The following is a 27,473-nucleotide window of genomic DNA, read 5'->3' on the forward strand; positions in this document are numbered from 1 at the left end:
TGAGACATCCGGTTGAGCGGGAGTTTCCGGTCGGGGAGATCCTGTTTCCTGCCGTAGCAGGTGTATCTCCTTTTTAGCACGTGGCGCTCGCTTTTAGCTTCGGAGCTTCTGAGTGGTTTGCTAGGCGGGCATCTGCCGAAAGGCGGTTTGATGGGCGGCAGGTAGGACTGTCCCTGTGGGGTTCCCGTTCCAACGCTGCGCGGACGGCCTCCCCGGGCGTCGAGGCTTTGCGCGCTTCCGTCATGGACTACCGGCGGCTGCTGATGAGTCGGGTGGTCCCGGGGCAGTTCGACGACGCGGATGCCTCCGACAGGTGGGCGCGGGTTGGACACTGACTCCGCTGGGATTCTGCTTTCTTCTCCGCCAACCGCCCGCTTGGGCTTTTGAGGGAGACCAGTAGTTGTTCCGCTTCTTTCTCCATCCCAGCCAGGTCTTTTATAACCTGCTTTGCGGCAGAATTAGCGTCGCGGGCACGCACAGTCGGGATAGCGGTTAGGAAACACAGATTTTTGCTCTTTAACTCTATTCAGCCTTCAGAAATATTTGAGCACCTACTGTGTGCCGGGTTCTGTCTTTAGCGTTGGAGATGGTGATGAACAAGACTTAAGTCCCTGCTGTCAGTGAATTTTACCTTGTACTTGGGAGGGACTGACAGTTGAGTACCTAGAGATATTAAAAAAAAAAAAAGACACTATGTAAATAATTAAAATCAGTTGGTAGACTAACGACAATGTCAGGAGGGAGTTAAGTCAAGATTTGAACGACGAAAAGGAACTAATCTCAAGCAGAGCAGAAGGAACAGACGTTCAGCAAAAGACAACAGTGCAGAGGCTTAACGTTGGTATCTCTCTTGGCTGTGAAGGGGAGATTTAGAAACCATTGTACCTAGAGCACAGCAGAAGTGATTGAGAAGATGGCTAGGTACGATGTAGAAGTGAGAAGGGGCCAGATGGTGTAGAGCTTTATAAGTGTTGAGGAGTTGGGATATTTAAGTATTAATAGAAAGCCATATGAGAGATTTTAGCAGGGGAATGACATAATATAACTTATGATTTAAAGGAATTGCTCTGTTATGGAGAGGGTGGTTTTGGAAGGCATGGATGGAAGCAGTTCAAAATTAATACAGTAGGGGTGCCTGGGTGACTCAGTTAAGCATCTGACTCTTGATTTCAGCTCAGGTCATGATCTGAGGGTTAGGAGTCCCGCTCAGGCTCCACACTGGGCATGGACCCTGCTTAAGAGTCTCTCCCTCTCCCTCTGCAACCCCCCACCCCAACTCATTTACGCTCTCTCTCTTAAAAAAAAAAAAATTGACAAAAGTAATTCAGTTCATACTTGATGGGAGCTAGATATAGGGTAACAGGATTATGTTTTAGGTAGAAGTGATAAGATTTGGTGTATTGAATGTGGGCTACCCTGTGAGGCAAAAGGAATTAAGGATAATTCCTACATGAAACATAGAGAGTTCCTTTGGAATTCCAAGAGTACCGATTTTACTTTGTGTTTACAGTAAGGATTCTTTACATATACATTTTATTAATCAGTTGGGGATTTTTTTCAGTAAATATATGTTGATCATTTTCTGTGTGTCAGATCTAACATTTGTGGGTAGGGATGCATTGATAAACACCACCCTGATTGACACAGGGCTTTCATGGTAGGAGGGGAAACATTAAAGGATTAGACAATTGATATTTGTATTAGAATCGGGTAACTAGTAAAGAGGAAAAACGGATGAGGATTAAGGAAGACTTCCGTGAGCAAATTATCATTACTGGGAGGTTACATTGGATTTAGCCAGAAAAATAAGATTTTATTTCAAATTAATTGCAGATTTTTGTTGCCAGACAAACATGTATAAGGCTTTAGGGAAGAAGTAGAAAGGTGAAACCCAGCCCAGTGTTGCTGGTGAATAGTTGACGGTAATGAGTGTGCACTGGCTTACCAACCATGGCTGGATATTGTGAGGATAAACCAGTGGATTTTAAACATCCTACGAGACACAGAACGACCTTCCAGAATGAAAAAATTGTCCAGCCAAGGTTGAGAAGTTCTGGTACAAATGAAGTGTAACTTAGACATGCCACTCTAGGTTACTGGCAATTAAAGGATCAAATTAAGGATTGTATTTACAGAATCATAGTAACTATAGATAGCAGGTATGTAATGATTATTTTCTTCCCATCCATATTTATGGAGATTTGGAGCCCTGTAAGCTGTGACTAATTAATAATCAGGATTGATCATCTGAATTTACTAAACTCTCATCTGACTTTTTTAAGCTAGTAGTTCACATTATCAGCTGTTCTATGTGGTTCTGTCTTGTTCTCTACATGAGAGGTCAAAACTGGTAGTTCCTCTAATGACTATGACCTGCGGACACATATTTTGTTTGGTATGCAATGTTTTGTTAAAATTAAATGTACTAGTTAAGTAGGATTTGACGCAAAAATCCACACTTCTGGCTTCTCTTGAATAACTAAGAAGATACAGTAGCACTTGGTCTGAATTTTCCCATGGCAAGAAAACACCCCATTGGTTGTGCTCCCTTTTTACTCTGGACCTGTTCTCTGGTTTCAAGACTCACCACTTCTCATACTGAATTACACGCATACTCCCAGTCTCATTTGTGGTGCTTGTGTTGTTCATTCCTTCCCTTCACGAACAAGGGTGTTCTTTGTGTGACCCAGATCTTGATACAGCTCCTTTTGTCCGAGTGGCACTAAGCTCAAGGTAAGGCTGCTTTAGACTTATTCTCAAATTTTGTCAAAAAGCCTTTTTCCCTCCTCTTAAGGCATATCTGCGAATGGTTTTCCTAGAGGCGGGTCTGGTGTATTGGTCAGAGTCCATTTGTTCTGCAGAGAAAGTGACAGCGTAAATCCTAACTTCAAAGTGGGTTTCATACTGGGTGTATTTCTTCTTTAGTAGGACCAGGAGAAGAAGCAAACAATGGGAATGGCACTGTGAAAAACAACTTGGTGTTGAGTTTATGGGGAAGTACTTTGGAAGGAAAACTTTTACATCTATTGGTATAGATTTAGTCTGTTGTATCGCAAATAATTACATGTGTAGATCCTACTAGAGGTCTGTGTAAACATGCTGAAACATTGTTATTTCTAGTGAAAGCATTGACTTGAAGACCAGCAGAGAACAAGATGGTGTTCTGTTTGAAGACCTGCACAATGTGTCTGAGAAGACGGGGGACGGTGAGATGGAGGAGGAGGAGGAAGAGGAGGAGGAGTCCGATGATGATGACGACTGGGACTGGGATGATGGAGTTGGGAGGCTCACCAAGAATTGCATCTCAAATGCAAGGAGTAACTCCCAGGTATTTTATGAATGATTTTATGCATCTGTTACTGCTTACGTTATCTTTTTTTCAAAGAACTTTTTGTCATTCTCAGATTGACTAACTGAAAGATTTCCATCAGGTTATGTTGCCCTGTAGCCCCAGGTTTTAACCATTTTCATTCTTCATCCTTTTCGTATTTCTGGTAATTTCCTGGATGTAGATTCCTTTCATAATGAGTACATTTAAAAAGGGTCATTTAAATTATGATGACGAGCTTTAAAATGTGCACAGGAAAGGATGTAAACAGGCAGTTTACTACAAATGGTTAGGAAGCATGGAGAAAAAAGTTCAACTTGCTTAATAATTAGAGAAGTGCAGATTAAATACGCAGAGATGCCATTTTTTTTCCCTATGAAACTGACCAAGACCCAAAATTATAATTGCTGATTGAGTAAATAAGCACAGTTATTTGGAGGATAAACTGGTATATGAGAAAAAGTATTTAAAACATAAAATAAGTGCTTTGACTCAGCAGTTCTTCTAGGATTGGGCCAAAAATAATGTTAAAAGAATGATCCTCCAGTATTGCTTATACAGAAGCATTGGAAGTAAACTTGATTAATTACTGAGGGACTGATTTCCCTCATAGGATCCCTGATGGGATGTTATGAGACTTTAAGATACGTTGCAGTGGAAAGCTATATTAATGACATGTTTATGATCTACCGTCTCTGCTATGTACAAAATGTGAGTTACCAGACTACATAAAGTCTTCATCTCAACTGGAAGTACTTAATGTTTTAGGAGTTTGCAGAGTCCTAGGATTAGCTGGTACATCTTCCTGGAACATACCAGTTTCTGAAAGAGATGGAGGGGGGAGAAAGCCAAAAATATTTCTTTGACTGTTGAGGCTATTTTGTGGACTAGAATGCTAGCAATTAAAAATAACCAGATGAATTTCACACTTGTGGTCTTGTTTTGGTAACTCCTTCATTGATTTGTTGGTGAGACACTGAGTTATTTCAACTTTGAAATAGTGTAACCCCTTTGAGCAAAGCTAGTAATACAAGTAATTATACGTCTTTAAATGTTAACTGTTGTCTTAGGTGTTGGGAATTATACATGATTAAAATTTTACCTTTGATTTCTACTGTGAACCTGTATTTAGAAATGTTTTAAAAATTGTATTTAGTAGAAAACTTTAAAGAGGTCTGTGCAAACAAGAAACAAGTCAGCTTCACACTTCCAAGTTGAGATAACAGGATTAAGTCAGCAGTTATTATGGGCGCTTTTTATCTGTACTATATTCTCTTATTTATGGGTTTTTTCTTCTCTTTTTGCTATTACTTAAGTTTGTGCATAGTGCCAGAAAGTCTCATACCTAATCTTTCCCTTTCTTGAGATAGTAGACCCAAACTGAGATTCTTAGAACCAGTTTCATGTTGGTCTAAGCTCTTTGTTATACACTTCGGGTATAAATGAGCATTTTCAAATTTTGAATCTATAAAGCAAACAAAAAAATACATTTAATTTTAATTTGTTACTTCTAATAATGAGGAATACATTGTAGAGAGGTTAAAAAGAGTCAGATGGTACACACTCCTTTAACCACTAATTTTGTCCTATTTCAGATGTCTTTAAAAATTTCTTACACAAATGTGATTGATTCTTAACCTTTTATTGGGGTGCTCATTCAAGTATTGATGCTTTAATAGTTAACTGTGAGCTAAGGAAAACGGGATGTGATAAAGAACCCCGAGGTCTTTATTTAAAACTAGTGCTTTCAACTCCGAAACTCATTTCTTCTAGGCAAATCGACAGACTTCCAACTGCAATTCAGCCAAAATGTCTACTCCAGCAGACAAGGTCTTACGGAAATTTGAGAATAAAATTAATCTAGGTGAGTTCGTAAAATACATTTGGGCTCTGAGGAAGTTCTTCAGAAGCCATAGTGTTATTAAAATGTTGTTAAATCAAGAAATGAGAGTATTCAGTGTTGCTGACTGATAACGTTTACAGAAGATAAAAACTCAGTGACTTAAAAGCCTGGCTTCAGGAAGAGACTTTAGCTTGGATTTTTTTTAGTTCTGTTTTTTTCTCTGTTGTAGAATTATAAAGTTACAGGTGCCTGTTCAAGTTTTTGTCTGTTTTGTATTAGATTTTATGGTAAGATTATCCAATAGTAGGATCTTGAAAATATACTGACCCTGGAATGTGTAAGTTGGGATGCTGTCTCCATACAGTTGAAAATCCATGTATAACTTTTGACTCCTCCCAAAAACTTCACTACTAACAGCCCACTGGTGACGGGAAGCCTCACTGATAACACAAATAGTGGATAGACGCATAGTTTGTATGTTATATGTATTATATACTTCATTCTTACAATAAAGGAAACTAGAGAAAAGAAAATGTTAAATCATAAGGAAGAGGAAATACATGTGCAGGCCTTTGCTGTGAAAATTGTGCATGTGAGTGGGCCTGGGCAATTGAAATGCATGTTGTTCAAGAGTCAGCTGTGCTAGAATACAGAACCTAAGTACATTTGGCTTTACTAGACACTCAGTGTGTAGGTGTCAGTCATTTAGTGAGCTGTTGAATGCTGATTTGAAACACCAGCTCTTGAAAAATGCAGGGTCATCTTTGTCTCACAGACACTGATAACTCATTGTAAACCTAGCACATCTCTCAAAGCCCATGATTGAGCTATAATTTAAAATGAAACTTGAAGTTTTTAGAATTAGACTTGGAATTCAAGCAGTTATGTTGTCTGTATTAGTCATGTAAAGTATGAACAAGTGTCTGAAATACAGCATATGCAGGTGAAGTATTTTGGGGGGGATCCCTGGGTCCGAGTTTCTGTGGCTCAGAAATCGGAGCCGTGGTGATGACAGTGATAACGCTTGTCACTTGTTACACAAATGTGATTGATTCTTAACCTTTTATTGGGGTACTCAGAGACACAGCATCGTGCTTGTCACTACAGAGACACAGCATCGTGCTCCTCTCTGAAAACATGAACATTTTTTTAGTATTCAAAGATACTCTATACAACAAAATATTTAGAAAATAAGGAAGAGGGAGGAAGTATTCTATTCAGACTGTTGTCTTTTTGTCTTCAATGTTGTTTACATTGTGTATTTTTTAATTTTCAGATAAGCTAAATGTTACTGATTCTGTCATAAATAAAGTCACTGAAAAGTCTAGACAAAAGGAAGCAGATATGTAAGTAATATTTTAGCTATAAAACATGGCTGATGGGGACTAATTTGAGACAAATAAAGTAGCATCTTGGTTATAAATCTTCTGGAAAGGATATTTCTTTGTATACTTAAGCCATTTTTTTCATTTTTTTTTTAAGTGAGGGTATCCTTTCCTTTATAAGTTGAAAATACTGAGTCTTAAGATATGTATGGTCAAACTATAATTTTGTGAAATTCACAAGTATACTCTCAAGAGGGTAATGGTTTTAAACTAAAATCTAGATTCTAGATTAAAGTAAAATGTTAGAGCATAAAAATATTCCCTTTTAAGAATTTATTAAAATTTATTCCTTTCCATGAAATATTTTTAAAAATTCAAGGGAAGATTTCAAAAAAACTGAATAGTGATATATCTAAGAACAGTTTTTATTTATTCTTCTCAAAATCAGTTGTTTAAGATCTGGCTAACTTCTCCATCGTAGTAGCTCTAAGGCATTGACAATATATTGTAAAAAGTGATTTTAAGGTTATACAGCTAGTAGTGTTGGAACCAAATTTAAGGAGCACTTGGGTGACTCAGTTAAGTGTCCGACTCTTAATTTTGGCACAGGTTGTGATGTCAGGGTCTTGAGATTGAGCCCTTCATTGGGTTCAGTGGGAGTCTGGTTGCGGAGTCTCTCCCCTGCCCCTCCCCCTGCTTGGCTGTGCATGTACATGTGCACTTTCTCCCTCTAAAATAAATCTTTTTTAAAAAAAAGAACTGAACTTAAAAATCAGTTTTATTCTTCTGGTTTATTGCTATGCTGAGCTATATTGCTATACCTAAGAGATAATCAGCTTTTCTTTTCTTTTTGTAAAAATTTATTTTGAGAGAGAGTGCGTGCGCACCCACTGGAGTGGAGGGAGGGGGAGAGGGAGAGGGAGAGAGAGAATCTCAAGCAGACTCCCAGCCGAGTGCAGAGGGGGGGGAGGGGGGGGGGAGGGGGAAGTTCGATCTCAGAACCCTGAAATCATGACCTGAGCTGAAACCAGGAGTCCGACACTCAACTGACTAAGCCACCGAAGCGCCCCAAGATACAGACTTTTTGAGAACTGCCATAATCACTTGTTATTTCATGAAGTGTTTGTTTGGATCTTTGTGAGTTTAGATGAGTGCTAATAGAGTCACTAAGTGTATGAGCTGAAACCAACCAGAGTTTGCATTTTAATGTAGAACCCAGGAAATATCTTAAGATGATAAAACCTTGTGTCTTTGTAGAAAGGAACTCTAAAGAGAAGGCAGTATCAATGACTTTAATCTGTATTAATAGAATCATTAAAGATTTAAGGGCAATTATTAATAGACTTGGTGTTTTCTCTTTTGCAGTGTAGTTCACTTTATCCCAGCTGTTCTTTTTATCTAACCCTTCTGAAATATGGACAGAAATATGAATGAAATAGGCAGATGTGCTCCTTTTGCTGTAGGGAACTGAATTGATGATTAAGGGGACATGAAGGAATCATCATTGAGCAATGAAACTACAATGAGATTATGAAATCTGTTATTAAAGAAACTACCCATATAGGAATTTCAAGGAATGATACATTTGGAAACTTTATTTTGGCTTCTAAATTTTGAATGTCACATATACATTTTTGGTTTTGCTTAGGTATCGCATCAAAGATAAGGCGGACAGAGCAACTGTGGAACAGGTAAAATTTCAATGTGCTGCAAGCTCTCTATTTTATTTTATTCACTTTCATTTCATTTCATTTCATTTCCTTTCCTTTTCTTTTCTTTTCTGATTGTATTTATTTGAGAGAGAGACAGAGAATGAGCTGGGCAGAGGCAGAGGGAGAAGCAGATTGCCATGCTAGTCAGGGAGCCCAATGTGGGGCTCCATCCTAGGACCCTGAGATAACGACCTGAGCAGAAGCAGACACTTAACTGACTGAGCCACGCAAATGCCCTGCAGGCTCTCATTTTAAATGAGCATTACTTTTCTCTTGGGTTATAGTTTGCATTCATCCTTCTTGCTTAATGCTGATGTTATCTAAAACTACTCCTTCCTGTACTTTTGAGTTTAGAAATCTACATTTTGCTTTATTTATAATAGGACTGTTAACAGATAAATTAGAGTCATGTCCCGCTCTGGCCATCATGCAGTGCTTCCCTCTTCTGTGGGGAAGCAGAATTCATTGTAAGATCGGAATCTCTTGTCTTGTCTTAAGGTCAGCAGGAATTTTTCTGAGCTTTCACAAAGGATAGGTATCTGCCACAAAGTGGGGGTGTGTGTGTGTGTGTGTGTAATTTTCAATTAGAAATTCATTACTTGGTTTAGAAATTACACTTGTTTTTATTCTTTCTATTCAAGAGTGGAGAAGAATTTTCTTTGTTTTCCCATATGTAGACATTGTGATTGGATGTTAGCATTTGCCCAGATTTTTGATGTGAAAATGTGATAGAAAGGGTCAGAACATTGCTGCAGCCGCCTCAAGACTGATTGCGCTGACTTCAAAGGGGACCCTTTCCCTGATTTACTCATCTGTAGCAGAGGTGTGCAGACTCCTTCTTTAAAGGGTTAAATAAATACTTTAAGCATTATGGCTCACAATTTTTTTTTTTTTCCTTAAACAGCTATTTTAAAATGTAAGGGCCATTCCTAGCTTCAGGCTATAGAAAAACAGGCTGTGGCCTGCATTTGACTCATGAGCTGTAGGGTGCTGACCCCTGATTTCTTTTTTTTCTTAATTTTTAAAAATTAAAAAAAATTTTTGTAAACATATAATGAATTTTTATCCCCAGGGGTACAGGCCAGGTTTACACACTTCACAGCACTCACCATAGCACATACCCTCCCCAATGTCCAAAACCCCACCCCCCTTTCCCAACCCCCCTTACCCCAGCAACCCTCAGTTTGTTTTGTGAGATTAAGAGTCACTTACGGTTTGTCTCCCTCCCAGTCCCATTGCTGACCCCTGATTTAAAATTGCATGTCTGGGACAGTGGCCACTGAGCACTTGAGATGTAGCTAGTCTGAAGTGAGACGTGCCATCCATGTCAACACACTGGACTGTGAAGGCTTGGTGTAAAAAATGCAGTGTTAAATCTCTCGCTGGTAACTTCTTATATCAATTGCATGTTGAAATTGATAGTGTTTTAGATATATTGGATTAAATAAAATAAAACAAATTTTACCTGCTATTTTTTACTCCTTATAATGTTACTAGAAAATGTAAACCTAGCTATGTGACTTGTATTATATTCTCTTAGCTAATGTCAGTCTACGGTCAATTCCGCTTCCTTTTGACTTGGTTGGTAGACTTTAATTTCTGTGACTGAACTTGTTGGTTCATCTCTTGTCTCTCTGGCTCTTATGTCGCATTTTATTTACTAAAATTCTGAGTGAATAAAAACACCACAGTTGATATTCATTGAGTCAGCCAGGATGGCCTAGTACTTAAGCTCTTCAGATTATTAATGGTCACCTGTTTGAGTGAGAAATATTTGGTACTGTCTCTCTGAACTTTTCTTTTTTTTCCAATGTTTTAGGTGTTGGATCCTAGAACACGAATGATATTATTCAAGATGTTGACTAGAGGAATCATATCTGAGATAAATGGCTGCATAAGCACAGGAAAAGAAGTGAGCTTTTCTTTGGATGCCTGAGTGTTTTCATGTTAGTTTTCTTACTTCAGATTCCAAAAGGAACTAAGGCACTTGGTACATAAATGGTGCCTTTAAAAAGTAAAGGAAAGGAAAAAAAAACACACAAGTCAGAATAGCTTACTCTTTCCAGAAACAGCTTTATTAATATTTATGGGTGGGGAGGAAGTTGGGCACACAACTGTGCCTTTTCACCTCCGTCACAATACTGGATCACTGGGTCCAGGGGTGCCAGGGTCAGTGCAGATGGTCTGATTCCTGCTGGCCCGAGTCCTTATTGCATAGTTACTAATGGGGGCAGGGGCTTAATCTGGTTTCTGTGAGTCAGCCAATCTCTTTCCCATTTTTCCTTTGCACTTGGATATGGAGAAAGACACAGCATTTTTAAATTAGCAACTCATCCTATGGGAAGCACTTCTCAGTAAAACTCAATTTATAAATGAGATGTAAGAGTGTCTTAAAATATTTTTCACCTACTTGAGATACAAAAATGTTTGGAATGGCTTCTTGTACATAAATTGGATCTTACTATATACGTAAATTAGAGCCCTACTTACTGTACCGTTTGGTGACGATGTTTTAGAAGATGGTGTTTCTCATATGTGTTACTTCAGTTCGCTTGACTTTTTTTTTTCTAACTTTTGAGAATAGAATCAAATAGAGTGAAAAATTGAAATGCCATGTGTAGCTATTTAACACAAATGTCCTTTTGTTTTTGATGCAAAATAGGCGAATGTGTACCACGCTAGCACAGCAAACGGAGAGAGCAGAGCAATCAAAATTTACAAAACTTCTATTTTAGTGTTCAAAGATCGGGATAAGTATGTAAGTGGGGAATTCAGGTAAGCTCCAATTCTTTTTCTAGTTGGCCTAATTTCTCCATCCTAGAATACAGACCGGAATAATGGAATGATTGGAATAACAAATATTTTTCTCGTTCAAGATTTCGTCATGGCTATTGTAAAGGAAACCCCAGAAAAATGGTGAAAACCTGGGCAGAAAAAGAAATGAGGAACTTAATCAGGTGACTGTCAGGGAGGGGGGCGGGGGGGAGGTGTGTGGCTGTGCTGCGGCAACCATACTGGCCCTCTCTCCTTCCTGCTGGCAAATCCCAGGGTGGTTCTGTCCAAAAGTGGGTACTTGGAGTGCTGTTCATTTCTGTTAGATCCAGCACATTCCTGGACAAATAAGAACTACCTTGTCTTCTCTGTTTTGGGAACCCATTACTTTCCCACTCTGTTTTGGGAAAAATTTACATTTATTTAGCAAGGCTGGGTCATTCCAAGCTCCTTGGAAGCCATGTGAAAGCATTTAAAATTTATACTGAGGATGATAGGGGCTGTTGCAAGATTTTAAATAGGGAAATGCACAGTCGGGTTTTGAGACTGATGTGTCATTTTTTATAGGCATTGGAGTTTTAGACAGTTTTGTTAAGACCTCAACTCTGTCATGGTTTTCTTTTTCTGGTTTCAGTCCAGTCTTGGACATATTTATCCATTCTTTGTGCTGACACTTTTATATCAGGTGAGGGCAACTTATCGAGCTGAGACTAAGTTTTCTCAAAAAATTGAAGTTTTGGGGTGCCTGGGTGGCTCCGTTGTTTGCTGTCTGCCTGTGACTCAGGTCGTGATCCCAGCGTCCTGGGATGGAGCCCCATATTGAACTCCTTGCTCGGCAGGAAGTCTGCTTCTCCCTCACCAGCTCCCCTGTGCTGGTGTCCTTCTCTTGCTGTGTCTCTCCGTCATAAATAAATAAAATCTTAAAAAATATTTTTTGAAGTTTTTTTCCCCTCTTTCAAATACCTTTTTGGCGTTTTATCTGCAGTGCATTAATGACATACATTGGATATGTTAGTATTAAATACTTGTTTTGAAAGTACTTTTGAAATCTTCCTGTGTTCAGCTAGCTATTATGTATGAATCCAACTGTTTTGTTTTGTTTTGTAAGTAAACTACACCCACCGTGGGTGGGGCTCTAACTCACTACCCCAGGATCAAGAGTCTCGTGTTCACTCTATCATCTGAGCCAGCCAGGTGCCCTGAATCCAAGTGTTTTTTTTAATCATTGTTGAGGCTAATCAACTCAGAAGACAGATCTGCTGTAGTTAACCAATTCCAGGATGCACAATTCACAGTTTCACATCTCTGGAATTGGGCTGAGCCTTAGAGGTTATGAGATGTAGGTTAATTCCCAGTGTTTTGTCATTCTTGGTTGTGCATCATGGTGCTACCCAAAATCTCTGGGATCTTCGAGTTTCTGAAATGCAGTAACACCGTTGAGACATGTTGATGCTGTTTCCTAACAGCTGTATTAATCTTGTGTGCTATAGCTGCTGTCATTTGTTTTGGATACTGGGTCACCTTTTCCCTTGTCCTTTTGTCTTTGAATACCACAGGCTGAACACAGCGCAGATCCCATGCCCAGAACCTATCCTGCTGAGAAGTCATGTTCTTGTCATGGGCTTCATTGGTAAAGATGACATGTGAGTACGTAGAAGGCTAAGAATTACATGCTCAGAGGTGTATTTTTTTTAAAAAAATTTTTTCAGAAGTATATTTTTAAGTGCTTTGAATTATCCAATATAGGACTCTTTCCCATTGAAATAGCTCCTTTCATCTTGGAATTTTTTTTTTTTTTGTGAATCTTTTCCACTGTACTCGTGCAGAGAGTTATTCATTTATTCTACCTTTTTAAGTCTCAGAATACTTCAGAATAACAAATTTGAGGAATGTTTTCCACAGTAAGCTGGGAGAACACCTGTTTCTCGACAGCTTTTTGGATTGGTACATCTGTAGTGATATAGTTGTTCAGTGATGAGTTGTTGAAAAGAAGTCCATGTAGCCATGTGTGGTACAAAGCAAGAAAACTCGTTCTGGGGCATTTTATCTTAGTTTGTTTTATTTGTATTCAAGGCCAGCGCCACTGTTGAAAAATGTCCAGTTATCAGAATCCAAGGCTCGGGAGTTATATCTACAGCTCATCCAGTATATGAGAAGAATGTATCAAGATGCCAGACTCGTCCACGCAGATCTCAGTGAATTTAACATGCTGTGAGTGTGTTTTGTCCCCTAGGAACCTCCTGTACAGCACTTCATGGCCTTCAAGAAAATAAAGTCCAAAGCAAGGAGTCATTTTTATTTTATTTTTCGATTTTTTCATTTGAGAGAGAAACAGAGACAGGAAGAACACGAACAGGGAGGAGAGGGAGAAGCAGACACCCACCTGAGCAGGGAGCCCAACCCGGCCCTCCATCCCAGGACCCTGGGATCATGACTTGAGCCAAAGGCGGACACTTAATGGCTGAGCCACGCAGGCGCCCCCAACAAGTCATTTTTAAATTCTAGAGTTTTCAAGTTGGCTTTCACATGGTCATAGTGTAGGATGTGTTCTGTGCCCTACAGTGGCCTTAGTCACAGAACTGACCGTCTGATCCTTAACAGATTTACAGGACTTTGGAAGTTGTTTCAGTTTTCATCTCCTGCTAGTCAGAGTGGCCTCTTACCCTTACCCACCTTGTTCGTTCTATTGACTATTTCCTTTGCTCTTAAGATAGAATTTTTTTGAACAAAAAAATGCAGGAAAGTAGTCGATCCCAAGTCCCTGTGTGTCTGGCCCATAGGTACCATAGCGGAGGTGTGTACATCATTGATGTTTCTCAGTCCGTAGAGCATGACCACCCACATGCCTTGGAGTTCTTAAGAAAGGACTGTGCCAACGTCAACGGTGAGTGGAAATTGGAGTTTCCTACCAAGTTGTTTGTGTCTGTTGGTTCTGCTGATACCAAATCATGGCACTGAATCATTTCATGTAGTGGTACGTCTACCATTTGCTGGGAGATGGTATATATACATACATATATTTTAACTTTTTTAAAATTTATTTTTTATTTATTTTTAGCATAACAGTATTCATTATTTTTGCACCATACCCAGTGCTCCATACAGTCCGTGCCCTATATAATACCCACCACCTGGTACCCCAACCTCCCACCCCCCGCCCCTTCAAAACCCTCAGATTATTTTTCAGAGTCCATAGTCTCTCATGGTTCACCTCCCCTTCCAATTTCCCCCAACTCCCTTCTCCTCTCTAACTCCCCATGTCCTCCATGCTATTTGTTATGTTCCACAAATAAGTGAAACCATATGATAATTGACTCTCTCTCTGCTTGACTTACTTCACTCAGCATAATCTCTTCCAGTCCCGTCCATGTTGCTACAAAAGTTGGGTATTCATCCTTTCTGATGGAGGCATAATACTCCATAGTGTATATGGACCACATCTTCCTTATCCATTCGTCCGTTGAAGGGCATCTTGGTTCTTTCCACAGTTTGGCGACCGTGGCCATTGCTGCTATAAACATTGGGGTACAGATGGCCCTTCATTTCACTCCATCTGTATCTTTGGGGTAAATACCCAGGAGTGCAATTGCAGGGTCATGATTTTTAATTTCTTGAGGAATCTCCACACTGTTCCCCAAAGAGGCTGCACCAACTTGCATTCCCACCAACAGTGTAAGAGGGTTCCCCTTTCTCCACATCCCCTCCAACACATGTTGTTTCCTGTCTTGTTAATTTTGGCCATCCTAACTGGTGTAAGGTGATATCTCAATGTGGTTTTAATTTGAATCTCCCTGAGGGCTAGTGATGATGAACATTTTTTCATGTGTCTGATAGTATGTCTTTTGTATGTCTTTTTTTTTGTATTTGTATGTCTTCATTGGAGAAGTGTCTGTTCATATCTTCTGCCCACTTTTGGATAGATTGTCTATTTTGTGTGTGTTGAGTTTGAGGAGTTTTCTATAGATCCTGGATATCAACCTTTTGTCTGTACTGTCATTTGCAAATATCTTCTCCCATTTTGTGGGTCGCCTCTTTGTTTTCTTGACTTTTTCCTTTGCTGTGCAGAAGCTTTTGATTTTGATGAAGTCCCAAAAGTTCATTTTCGCTTTTGTTTCCTTTGCCTTTGGAGACATATCTTGAAAGAAGTTGCTGTGGCTGATATCGAAGAGATTACTGCCTATGTTCTCCTTTAGGATTCTGATGGATTCCTGTCTCACACTGAGGTCTTTATCCATTTTGAGTTTATCTTTGTGTACGGTGTAAGAGAATGGTCGAGTTTCATTCTTCTACATATAGCTGCCCAGTTTTCCCAGCACCATTTATTGAAGAGACTATCTTTTTTCCACTGTATATTTTTTCCTGTTTTGTCGAAGATTATTTGCCCATAGAGTTGAGGGTCCATATGTGGGCTCTCTACTCTGTTCAACTGGTCTATGTGTCTTCTTTTATGCCAGTACCATGCTGTCTTGGTGATCACAGCTTTGTAGTAAAGCTTGAAATCAGGTAGCGTGATGCCCCCTGTTTTATTTTTGTTTTTCAACATTTCCTTAGCGATTCGGGGTCTCTTCTGATTCCATACAAATTTTTGGATTATTTGCTCCAGCTCTTTGAAGAATACTGGTGGAATTTTGATCGGAATGGCATTAAAAGTATAGATTGCTCTAGGCAGTATAGACATTTTAACAATGTTTATTCTTCCGATCCAAGAGCATGGAATGGTCTTTCATCTTTTTGTGTCTTCTTCAATTTCTTTCATGAGTGTTCTGTAGTTCCTCAAGTACAGATCCTTTACCTCTTTGGTTAGGTTTATTCCCAGGTATCTTATGGTTCTTGGTGCTATAGTAAATGGAATCAATTCTCTAATTTCCCTTTCTGTATTTTCATTGTTAGTGTATAAGAAAGCCACTGATTTCTGTACATTGACTTTGTATTCTGCCACGTTGCTGAATTGCTGTATGAGTTCTAGTAGTTTGGGGGTGGAGTCTTTTGGGTTTTCCATATAAAGCATCATGTCATCTGCGAAGAGAGAGAGTTTGACTTCTTCATTGCCAATTTGGATACCTTATATTTCTCTTTGTTGTCTGATTGCTGTTGCTACGACTTCTAATACTATGTCGAACAAGAGTGGTGAGAGTGGGCATCCTTGTCGTGTTCCTGATCTCAACGGGAAGGCTGCAAGCTTTTTCCCATTGAGGATAATATTTGCTGTGGGTCTTCCATAGATAGATTTGATGAAGTTCAGGAATGTTCCCTCTATCCCTATACTTTGATGCGTTTTAATCAGGAACGGATGCTGGATTTTGTCAAATGCTTTTTTTGCATCAATTGAGAGGACCATGTGGTTCTTTTCTCTTCTCTTATTAATTTGTTCTATCACATTGATTGATTTGCGAATGTTGAACCATCCTTGTAGCCCAGGGATGAATCCCACCTGGTCATGGTGGATAATCTTTTTAATGTGCTGTTGGATCCTGTTTGCTAGGATCATGTTGAGAATCTTAGCATCCATATTCATCAGTGATATTGGTCTGAAATTCTCCTTTTTGGTAGGGTCTTTGCCTGGTTTGGGGATCAGAGTATTGCTGGCTTCATAGAAAGAGTCTGGAAGTTTTCCTTCTGCTTCAATTTTTTGAAACAGCTTCAGGAGAATAGGTGTTATTTCTTCTTTGAAAGTTTGGTAGAATTCCCCAGGGAATCTGTCAGGTCCTGGGCTCTTGTTTTTTGGGAGGTTTTTGATCACTGCTTCAATCTCGTTACTAGATATTGGTCTATTCAGGTTGTCAATTTCTTCCTGGTTCAATTTTGGGAATGCATCCATTTCATCTAGGTTGCGTAGCTTATTGGCATATAACTGTTGATAATAACTTGATGATTGTTTCTACTTCCTTGGTGTTAGTTGTGATCGGGAGATGGTATATTTTTATTCCTCTCTTTGTTTCTCCATAAAGTAGTTGGAATAATAATCTTTCCCCTCCTAAGGCTGTACTGTATTTTCCTTCCAACAGATTTCTTTCTGAAGCACGGTGTTGCCGTGATGACGGTGCGGGAACTCTTTGAATTTGTCACAGATCCGTCCATCACACATGAGAACATGGATGCTTACCTCTCAAAGGTGAGATGGGGCGAGGAAAGGAAAGAACAGGAAATAGTAATTTGTGCTCACGTGGCACTTCCAGGGACTCCCAACTGCTCAGCGTATGTTCGTTTCAACAGCTTCTTGAGACCTTCTTTTGATTTCACACATAGGGAATGAGAAGTACAGTGAAGAGCCAGTGGGAAAGCCAGGTTTCTTGACTTGAAGCGTTGGGCAAGGTCACATAGACCACCAAAGGTCATGAACCTTTAGTGAGAAACTTGTTTGGCTTCTGGTCTTTCCCTTGTTTCTCAGAGGCCTTTTTGAATCCTAGAACTTCTGCAAGTGTGGCGAAATGCACATAGTGTAAAACATACCATTGTAACCACGTGTAAGTGTATGGTCCTATGGCATCATGTACATTCACACTCTTGTGCCACCATCATCACTGTCCATCCTGAGAACTTCTCCATCTTGTAAAATACAAACTCCGTACCCAGTCAACGTTAACTCCCCGTTTCTCCCTGCCCCCAGCCCCTTCTACTTTCCGCCTGTGAGGTTGTCTACTCTAAGTACCTCCCGTAAGTGGAATCATGCTGTTTTGTTTCCTTTTTCTGGTTCCTTGTTTCCCTTAGCATAGTGTCCTCAAGATTCATTCATGGTGAACAGCCACACCTGTGCACCCATCCGTCCGAGTGGACACTGGGGGTGCTTCTGAAACCCCTTGCGTGTTGCAAATAATGCAGCTGTGAACATGGGTGCACCAGTCTCTCTTCAAGACCGTGCTTTCAGTTCCTTTGGGTGATACCCAGAAGTGCAGGTGCTGCATTAGCTAGTAATTCTGTTCTACTTTTTTTGAGAAACTGCCATTCTGTCTTCCTTAGCAGTGAAACCATTTTACATTCCAGCCCAACACTGTGCAGATGGTTCCAGTTTCTTCACATACATCCTCACCGTGTTCTGGTTTTGTTTTTGTGTTGCTCTTTCTTTTTTCTTTTAATTTTTTTTTTTTTTTTTTTTTTTTTTTTGACAGAGAGAGGGATCACAAGTAGGCAGAGAGGCAGGCAGAGAGAGAGAAGGGGGGGAAGTAGCTCCCCACTGAGCAGAGAGTCCAATGCAGGGCTCGATCCCAGGACCCTGAGACCATGACCCGAGCTGAAAGCAGAGGCTTAACCCACTGAGCCACCCAGGTGCCCTGTGTTGCCCTGTGTTGAGCTGTCCTCACGGGTGAGAAGTGTGGAGTATCATAGCTTTGATTTGCATTTCCTTGGTGATGAGTGACGTTGAGCATCTTTTCACCTGCTTGTTGGCCACATTAGAGCTCTATTCACAGAACTTTTTCAGGGAGAAATCAGGCAGAAATCATTGTTTCTACAGGTGTATTTCCCAGATCTTGTGAGCCTATAGTAGAAGTGGTCAAACTGCCTCACTTGTCATTAAGTAGTAGAAGTGGTCAAACTGCCTCACTTGTCATTAAGTTATCTTTTTTCCACTTTTTTTTTCTGTTTTTTATGTAGGCTCCCCACTGCGTGGGGTTGAACTCACAACCCTGAGATTAGACATGAGCTGAGATCAAGAGTCAGACACTTAACAGACTGAGTCACCTGGCACTCTTGTTATTAAGTTCTTTTTAATGTTGTCACCCTCTGCTAGACTGCGAGCCCATAAGGGGCAGCAGGCTGATTCCTGTATTACCCAGTACCAAATCTGTACCTTGCACTCACTAAGCAATTATGTGTGTTAATTGAATAAATACATACTGTTTTTATTCCTAAAATTTTTAGCACTAATTTTAGTGTCTGAATGAAAAAACCAAAAACCCTAGTACAATTCTTTTTTTCTATGTATTCCAAGTAGAGAACAAATCTCCAGTTTTCCAAGACCAGAGACTCTCATAGAATCTTTGTCACCTTAGCTGCAGCCACTGCTCAAAGAGATTCCTCTGGCATTTTATTTTTCTGCAGCGTTAGACACACATGCTCGAAACTAGAGGACAGTCCACTTTTCCTCTTTGATTCCCTTCATTGACTACTACAGAATTAAAGGGTGGTTCTTCCATTCTTTGGGTCTCAGCTGTTTTTTAGTAAATATTTTTGCTAATCATTTAAAAATTAGGAAAAGTAGGGTCTTGAATTCAACCCCCTGCACGGGGTGTGGAGACTTCTTTAAAAAAAAAAAAAAAATTAGGAGCGCCTGGGTGGCTCAGTCAGTTGAGCATCTCCGTTTGGCTGAGGTGTCGGTCCCGGGGTCCCTGCCCAGCAGGGCATCTGCATCTGCATCTCCCCTTTCCTTTGCCCCTCCCCCTGCACTCTCTCTCAAATAAATAAAATCTTGAAAAAGAAAATTAGGCAGTTTCACTCTTGAGGAAAGGGGTAGGGATTCCCCAGGGCTAAATAGTTTGGTTTACGCTGTTACCTCCGAGCTGAGAGCAGCCTGTTTGGTGAGGTCTGACAGAGAGAGCCATTCCCAGGCCTCGGAGTCCTTTTTCTCAGAAGTGAGAGGTGAAACTGAGAAAGATGAGAGCAGGTTTATCCTAAAACGCAGAAATGGATGCATCTTCTGTAGGTCTAATATAAAGGAATGTAACTTTTGATTTCTTTCCAAGGCCATGGAAATAGCATCTCAAAGGACCAAGGAAGAACGGTCCAGCCAAGAGCATGTGGATGAAGAGGTAAGGTGGATTATCTATCCACAGTCGCAGGAAATGCTTTTGAGTTTTTGTTTTTGAAGGACATGCTAGGTCATGAACTTGATTTTTAAGAGAGAAGCAGTTTTCAGATGATGAGACTATTTCCTTGTACATAATTGAACTGAACCAAATTGGATAAATTACATTTCATTACATCATTCCACTCAGCAGCCTATTAGCACATTGTCCTAGACGGAGACCTTTACTTACTTGTTTGAAGAATAGTTCACGCACGGTATTGTATCACTTTCAGATGTGCAGCACGGTGATTCGGCGTTTCTGTACATTACTGAGTAGTCTAGTTACCAGCTGTCACCATATATATTATTATAATGTTACTGACTATATTCCCTGTGCTGTTTTAAATACCTGTGATTTATTTATCTTAAACCTAGAGGTTTATACTCTTTTTTTTTATTAAATTGTATTTTTTATAAAACAAAACATAAGGACAATCATATGTTTACACATTTGTATAAAAAGTAGTGATCAGTTTAAAGTAAAATAGTTAAAATAGAGTAACTGTAACTCAGAGACTGAAAATTCACAAGTCATATATACTAAATAGCACAGTTGTTGCTCTTGCTTCCAAGGGAAGATGGCTAGAGACGATCTGTCACTCTTGGTGATTTCATCTCTGTCCCAGGACATAGAAGTTTCTACTCTTGACCTCCTTCTCATTCCTCCGTCCTCTCCCCGTCTGGCACCCACCAGTTCTCTTTTTCTGAGCCTGTTTCTGTTTTGTTTGTTCATTTGTTTTTTTTTTTAAAGAGTCCACATATAAGTGAAATCACATGATATTTGTCTTTCTTGGTCTTATTTCACTAAACATAATAACCTTGAGGTCCATCCATGTTGTCACAAATGGCAAGATTTCACTCATCTTTAAGACTGAGTAATGTTTTTGTGTGTGTGTGTGTGTATACACACATTTTCTTTATTAATGGGCTCTTCGTTACTTTGGCTATTGTAAATAATACTGCACTGAACATAGGGGTGCATGTATCTCTTCGAATTAGTGTTTTTGTTTTCTCTGGATAAACACCCAGAAATAGAATTGCTGAATATTGTGGTAGTTGTATTTTTAATATTTTGAGGAACCTCTGTAAGGTTTCCCATAGTGGCTATACCATTTTGCATTCCCTCCAGCAGTGAGTGGGCGTTCTCTTTTCTCTACATTTTTGCCAGCACTTACTTCTTTTTGATAATAGCCATTCTGACTGGTGCGAGGTGATCTCTCATTGTGCTTTAGATCTGTATCTCTACAGTGAGGCTGAGCATGTTTTCATGGGTGTGTTGGCCATCTGTATGTCTCTGGGAAAATCTCTGTTTGGGTCCTCTGCCCATTTTTATATCATTTATTTATCAATTTATTTTTTTGGTGGTGAGTTTTTTGAGTTCCTTATATCTTTTAGATATTAACTCCCTATCAGATACATCATTTGCAAATTATCTTCTCCCACTTGGTAGTTTGTCTTTTCATTTTGTGGATGGTTTGATTTGCTGTGAAAAGGTTTTTAGTTTGATGTAGCCCTGTTTGCTTATTTTTGCTTTTGTTGCCCTTGTCTGAGGAGAAAGGTCCAAAAAAATACTACTAAGACTGTGTTTAAATTTACTTTCTTTGTTTTCTTTTAGAAATTTTAAAGTCTTAGATCTTACATTTAGGTTTTTGCTCTTTTGTGAGTTTATTTTTGTTTGTAAGATAGTCGTCCAGTTTCATTCTTTTGCACGTGGCAGTCCAGTTTTCCCAATACCATTTACTGAAGAGACTGTCCTTTCCCGTTACATGTTCGTATCCCCTTGTTGTAAATTTATTGACCATATATGCATGGGCTTATTTCTGGGCTCTTTATTCTGTTCCATTGATCTACATGTCTGTTTTTGTGCTAGTGCTATGTGCTGTTTCAATTATTACAACTTTTAAAAAAATATATTTTATTTATTTATTTACCAGAGAGCCAGCAGATTACCAAATAGTGAGCAAGAGAGAGGGGGAGAGAGAGAGAGAGAGAGCACAAGAGTACCAGCAGGGGAGTTGGAAGGGGCGACAGGCAGAGGGAGAAGCAGGCTCCTTGCTGAGCAGGGGTCCCGATGGGGGACTTGACCCCAGGACCCTGGGATCACAACCGAAGCTGAAGGCAGACGTTTGACTGACTGCGCCACCCAGGTATCCCTTATTATAGCTTTGCAGTGTAGTTTGAAATTAGGGCATATCACGCTTCAGATAGAGAACATTTTTAAAGAACCCATTGAAACATGATTCAAGAAGGAAAAGCCCATTTCCATACACAAATGTGAATTTTTAAATGATTTAAATGTTGATTTTGGTACCATTGTAGACTTTAAATATTTATGTGTGGTGAAAAAGAAAATTATTTTAATCTTGGGGATCAGGGTATTTTTTAGAAATTTATTTATTTGTTTGAGAGAGGGAGAGAACAATTGGGAGGGGCAAGGGAGAGGGAGACAGAACATCAAGCAGACTGCACACTAAGCACAGAGCCCGACATGGGGCTCGATCTCAGCACACCTTATCTGAAGCCAGGAGTCCATCTTTCAACCAACTGTGCCACCCAGGTGCCCCTATAGTGGACTTTTTATCAAAAGTTCTCAGACTGTTAGTGTGATGGATGAATATAAGGTACCCTGTATTTATCAGCACTTGTGAATTTTCACTATAGTAGGTGAGATTTCCACGTAAGAATATGTTCCTTTGTAAGGCATGGCCAGGGCAGTACTTGCTAACTGCAGCTCCATTCCTTTCTTTCCCACTCAAAAGCTTTTGGGAATGCACACGAGGGGAAAGAGGGCACTTCAAATCATTTCATTTCAGTTTCATTATTAGTAACAAAGTCTTTTTGGGATGCCACACAGCAACGCCCCTGTGTGCAGAGAGCCTGGCTGAGAATCAGTGCTATAGATGGTGACGGACTGCTCTGACGGGGTGGGGATGGGATGCTCAGGGAATGAGAGAGGCGTGTAAATAACCATTTTGATTTTCCTTTTCTCTGTTAGGTGTTTAAGCGAGCATATATTCCTAGAACCTTGAATGAAGTAAAGAATTATGAAAGGGATATGGATATCATGATGAAATTGAAGGAGGAGGACATGGCCATGAATGCCCAACAAGACAATGTGAGTAGCTTGGTTTGTACGTAGATTTATCTTTAAGCAGATTTATAGAGGAAGTTCCTGTCCCACACCTGCCATCTTGAATCTTGGCTTCTGGTCTACTGAGATGGCTGTTTCCCTTTGCATTAATAGATCCTCTGTGCACATTGGATGTAAAGGGAATTCACTGGTATTTGTGAAAGAAAATGGCACATTTGAGTCCAACAGACTATATTTGCAGAAAATGGAAGATCTGTGTAAAGTCTGGGCTGTAAATAATTATTACACTAGGTCCATTAACATACATATTTTAAGGTTTGCAAAATTTCTTCCTGTGGAAAGGCCAGATAGTAAATATTTTAGACTTTGCAGGCTAAGAAGCAAAATTGAGGCTATTATATAGGTCATTATAAGATAAGAAAAAAATTTTCTCCAAAAATTGTTGAAATTAAAAGTCCTTTAATAATAATTGAATACAGCTTTTCATGATTCCGAATACTGAGAGAAGAATGGAGTTATTTGGGGGAGGAGAATACATTCATTCCGTTTAATTGAGAATCAAAGTTAGAATTTTCTATTATAAAATTGGTTGCAGACGTTCATTTGTAAAAACCGTCAGGCTGTGTGTGGGCTGTGGGCCGTTGCTCATGCCTATATGCTTGGTGGGCAAGAATGATACACCACACTGTGAACTTGCTGTGTTAGCCAGGGGATAAATTTAAGCACCTTTTAATAATCACAGAAGATTATGAGCCCAGAGTGTTCACTTGTAATATTGCAATGTGTGTTTTTCACTGTCTAGCTTTATGTTGATTCTTCTTTTTGTCTTTCCTGTTTTAAGATTCTGTACCAGACGGTTACAGGATTGAAGAAAGATCTGTCTGGAGTTCAGAAGGTATAAGAACTTGTGTTGCTCCTCATTTACACAAATACTCTCTGGAAGCATATAAAAGCTACTGCATGCTAGAATTAAACTAACAATAGTATTACTATTATAGATACTTTCGAAGTTATGGGCATTTTCAGAAATGCTGTATTTGTGTTCACTTTTTTTTTTTTTTAAGATTTTATTTATTTATTTGACAGAGAGAGAAATCACAAGTAGGCAGAGAGGCAGGCAGATGGGGAGGGGGAAGCAGGCTCCCTGCTGAGCAGAGAGCCCAATGCGGGCCTCGATACCAGGACCTTGAGATTATGACCTGAGCCGAAGGCAGAGCCTTAACCCACTGAGCCGCCCAGGTGCCCTGTGTTCACTTTTTTTCTTAACTATAAAAGTGAATTATAGGAACTTGTGGTTTATTTCTGTCTCCCAATTGTTCTGTTTTTGTTGCTGAGGCATTGATACTTTTTATATCCTGGTCTTTATTTATGGAATGTTTAATGATAACCAGGTGTTTCTTGAGGTTTTCACAGTTAACAACAACAAGGAAATCTGGTCTCCTACTAGTATAAAACCTGTTGCAGACCATTCTCACGGGTTTAGCAGTCTTACAGTTCTGGATTCCTGTAGTGTTTTTTCTTGAAACAATCTTGTTTTTCTTTACATTTTTAGAATTATGTGGATTAACTAATATAAGCAAAAATAAAGGCACTTTTTGCTTATTTTAATGTTTTGTTTTGTTTTTAAATAGGCTCCATGTGGGGCGCCTGGGTGGTTCAGTTGGTTAAGCATCTGCCTTCGGCTCAAGTCATGATCCTAGGGTCCTGGAATCAAGTCCTAAGTTGAGTTCCCTGCTCAGCAGGGAGCCAGCTTCTCCCTCTGCCTCTGCCCCTCCCTTCACCCTTCCTCTGCTTATACTCATTCTCTCTCTCTCTCCCCCTCACTGTCTCACTCTCTCTCTCCCAAGTAAATAAATAAAATCTTTTAAAGAAAGTCTCCATACCCAACATGGAGCCCATTGTGGGGCTCGAACTCATCTGAGATCAAAACCTGAGCTGCGATCAAGAGGCAGACATTGAACTGACTCAGCCACCCAGGCGAACCTATTTTAATATTCTTTTTTTGTTTTTAAGATTTTATTTATTTATTTCACAGAGAGAGATCACAAGTAGGCAGAGAAGCAGGCAAAGGGGGAGGGAGAAGCAGGCTCCCTGTGGAGCAGAGAGCCCGATGTGGGGCTTGATCCTAGGATCCTGGGATCATGACCTGAGCCAAAGGCAGAGGCTTTAACCCACTGAGCCACCCAGGCGCCCCCTATTTTAATATTCTTAATTAAAGGCTTAAATATGAAGGATCATAGTTTGCTTTTCAAAAATTTACTGTGTCTTTGTTTTTGGAAGAATTGAATTAGGAAAACTCAAACGTTTGGTATGTGTTACATCTAGTAAGTGCTATGGGGTGGTCCTGCCTTGAATTCCAGCCCATGAAGGTTTTGTGAAAACTGACTAGAAAACCTTTCTGTACAATTGCCTTTTAAAGATCATTTTTTCTTATAAAAGGAAAATCTGTTTTTTAAAAAATGGTTCCTGCTCGTTTAAAAACTGCTAAACTTCCTCGGGGAGAAAAAGCACAAATTTCTCTTATTTAAATATTGTTTTCCTTCTCGATTAGATTAATAGTAAGTGTTGCTTGAAATTCAGTTCATAGGAAAACAGCTGTGAAGTTATCCAAATAAATCTTTATTTCTTCACTTCTATCTGTATTTTTCATCCTTCCAAACCGCAGCTCAGTTCTGTCGGTGATCTGGGTCACCCCGTGAAGCCCCGGTTCCTTCATCTGGGTGTGTTCTGGAGCCTCACTCGATGTGCCGCTTCCTTGCTTCCTCTCTGATGTCGAGTCTGTTGTTCTCGATGTTTCAGTACAGGTTGTGGTTGTTCACCGTATAACTGGAAGGCTGAAAAATCTGAATTTTAGCATTAACGCTTTGGACAATAGTGGTTTAGAGTAACGTGGTTTTGTAATATTTTCAAGGTCCCTGCCCTTCTAGACAATCAGGCTAAGGGAGAGGCTTGTTCTGATTCAGAAGATGCTAGAAGCTCTGAGTGTTCTGACACAGAGGCTGAAGAGCAGGAAGACCAGGCCTGCTCCAGGAAACCCAATGTTGACACCGAAGTTGATAAAAAGGTGAGCCGAGGATGGAATTTCTCTTGTTTTTCAGCATAGCAGCAAAGCCAGTTTCATATATCTGTGCTCAAGATTAGATGATTAGATTAGTAGATTGTAAGGGCTGGAAACATTATTGATCAGTAAGTACTTGTAGTTGTAGTGCTAGTTTCTACGTGTGAGCTTTGCCTTTGGAGGTCACATCGTGTGGAGATTGGGCTTCTGTTAGGAGCTCCCCGGGCACTGCCTGGAGAGAGGACACACTGAATTCATTGATTAGGAATGATTGTCATTCACTTGAAACACAACTGATGTTGGAGTTGTCTCGTAGTGAAATACTGAACGGCTGTTTCGCAGGGGATTTGCAACTAAGCCGGTATTTCCAGAATCTAAAAGATTGATTCCACTCTTAAGTCATTGGCATGAGACGAATGATACGTGATTGCTGTCTAAATGTTCCTGTTCATTCTTAGCTTAAGTCTTTAAACCCTACAGTGTTCTGGTCCCTAAAACTTCTGAGAGACATACCCAAGTTAATGCTCACATTTTCTCTCTATGTCTATTGCAAATACTTTGTCTCTTTCCAACCTTTATTTCTATTAGAATATGAAGCTTGTGAAGAAACAGCTGCAAACTTTAATAGTCCTCCCAGATATTTCTGTTGGGCACTCTTCAAATTTCTATTAAGAAACGCTAGAGACAAATCTGGAACCAAACTGTACCGCCCCATCCTAATTATTTTCATCTTTCCTGTTATACTCACTTTTATCCTTTCACATGTATCTTCTTACTTAGTTGTAATAGTAAAATGAATACTCTTGAGTGAAATCTGCAGGTTCCTTTCTTTTTTTATTTTGTTTTGTTTTACAGGAGAGAAAAAAGATGGTCAAGGAAGCCCAGAGAGAGAAAAGAAAAAACAAAATTCCAAAGCATGTGAAAAAAAGAAAGGAGAAGACAGCTAAGATGAAAAAGGGCAAATAGAACGAGAACTCGAGACATAGAATAATCTTCCACAGTCGCTTTTCCCGCCCGCGCGATGAGCTGCGTCTGGAAGGGGTTCTCACGGCGGTGTCGTGAAGACGGGGTCACGTGTTCTCATGTAATCACGTAACAAGCTCTAAGCTCTCCTCTCTAGAGCCTCTCACTGCCTCCGGGTGGTACTGACAGAGGATTTATTTAAACTACTATTTTAATGAAGAGCTTTTTATAATTTTATTTTTATATGTATTTTTTTCTCCTGCAATATGTTTTTGGAAGCCTCATGAATGTTTGAATGTGACCAGCATCTGTAGTCTAAATGTAAAATTCAAGGCACTCTGGACAGACTTGGGCAGATCGTTTTCGCTTTGCTCGTACCTACCAGGGACCCATCTGAAATCCCCTGATCCCAGGGCTACAGTTTCTGTAGAAGAGAGTTTCGCCTGTAAGAGGATTCAGTTGGCTCTTGATGTCATCATCCGCTGGGACTCTGTGCCCTTGCTCGTTTGGGATGCCCTTACTCATCGCCTTTATTACTCTCTTGAGTGAAGACATCGCAGTCTATGAGCTATTTCACATCGGCTCTTTGGCCTGTTTGC

General features: G+C 39.8%; 1 protein-coding gene across 1 annotated transcript; it reads left to right on the plus strand.

The window, feature by feature from the left end:
• Nucleotides 1-23: 23 nt before the first annotated feature.
• RIOK1 (RIO kinase 1) lies at nt 24-27,450 on the plus strand. The gene is made up of 17 exons (XM_059399400.1): nt 24-313; nt 3,121-3,328; nt 5,102-5,192; nt 6,448-6,517; nt 8,145-8,187; nt 10,028-10,120; nt 10,871-10,983; nt 11,085-11,165; nt 12,537-12,623; nt 13,054-13,191; nt 13,761-13,864; nt 16,986-17,092; nt 19,659-19,724; nt 22,758-22,877; nt 23,695-23,748; nt 25,765-25,917; nt 26,767-27,450. Exons 1-17 carry the CDS (start codon nt 243-245, stop codon nt 26,875-26,877), a joined length of 1,710 nt encoding a protein of 569 aa, XP_059255383.1. The 5' UTR covers nt 24-242; the 3' UTR covers nt 26,878-27,450.
• Nucleotides 27,451-27,473: the final 23 nt, after the last annotated feature.

Source organism: Mustela nigripes, chromosome 5 (genome assembly GCF_022355385.1).
Source record: "Mustela nigripes isolate SB6536 chromosome 5, MUSNIG.SB6536, whole genome shotgun sequence".
NCBI classification, from domain to species: Eukaryota; Metazoa; Chordata; class Mammalia; order Carnivora; family Mustelidae; genus Mustela; species Mustela nigripes.

Bases quoted from the DNA above. Each gene is read 5' to 3' on its own strand.
- RIOK1 (XM_059399400.1), top strand. From the start codon at position 243: ATGGACTACCGGCGGCTGCTGATGAGTCGGGTGGTCCCGGGGCAGTTC. The intron at 6,518-8,144 runs GTAAGTAATATT...GGTTTTGCTTAG, and splicing joins AGACAAAAGGAAGCAGATAT to GTATCGCATCAAAGATAAGG. The intron at 25,918-26,766 runs GTGAGCCGAGGA...TTTGTTTTACAG, and splicing joins ACACCGAAGTTGATAAAAAG to GAGAGAAAAAAGATGGTCAA.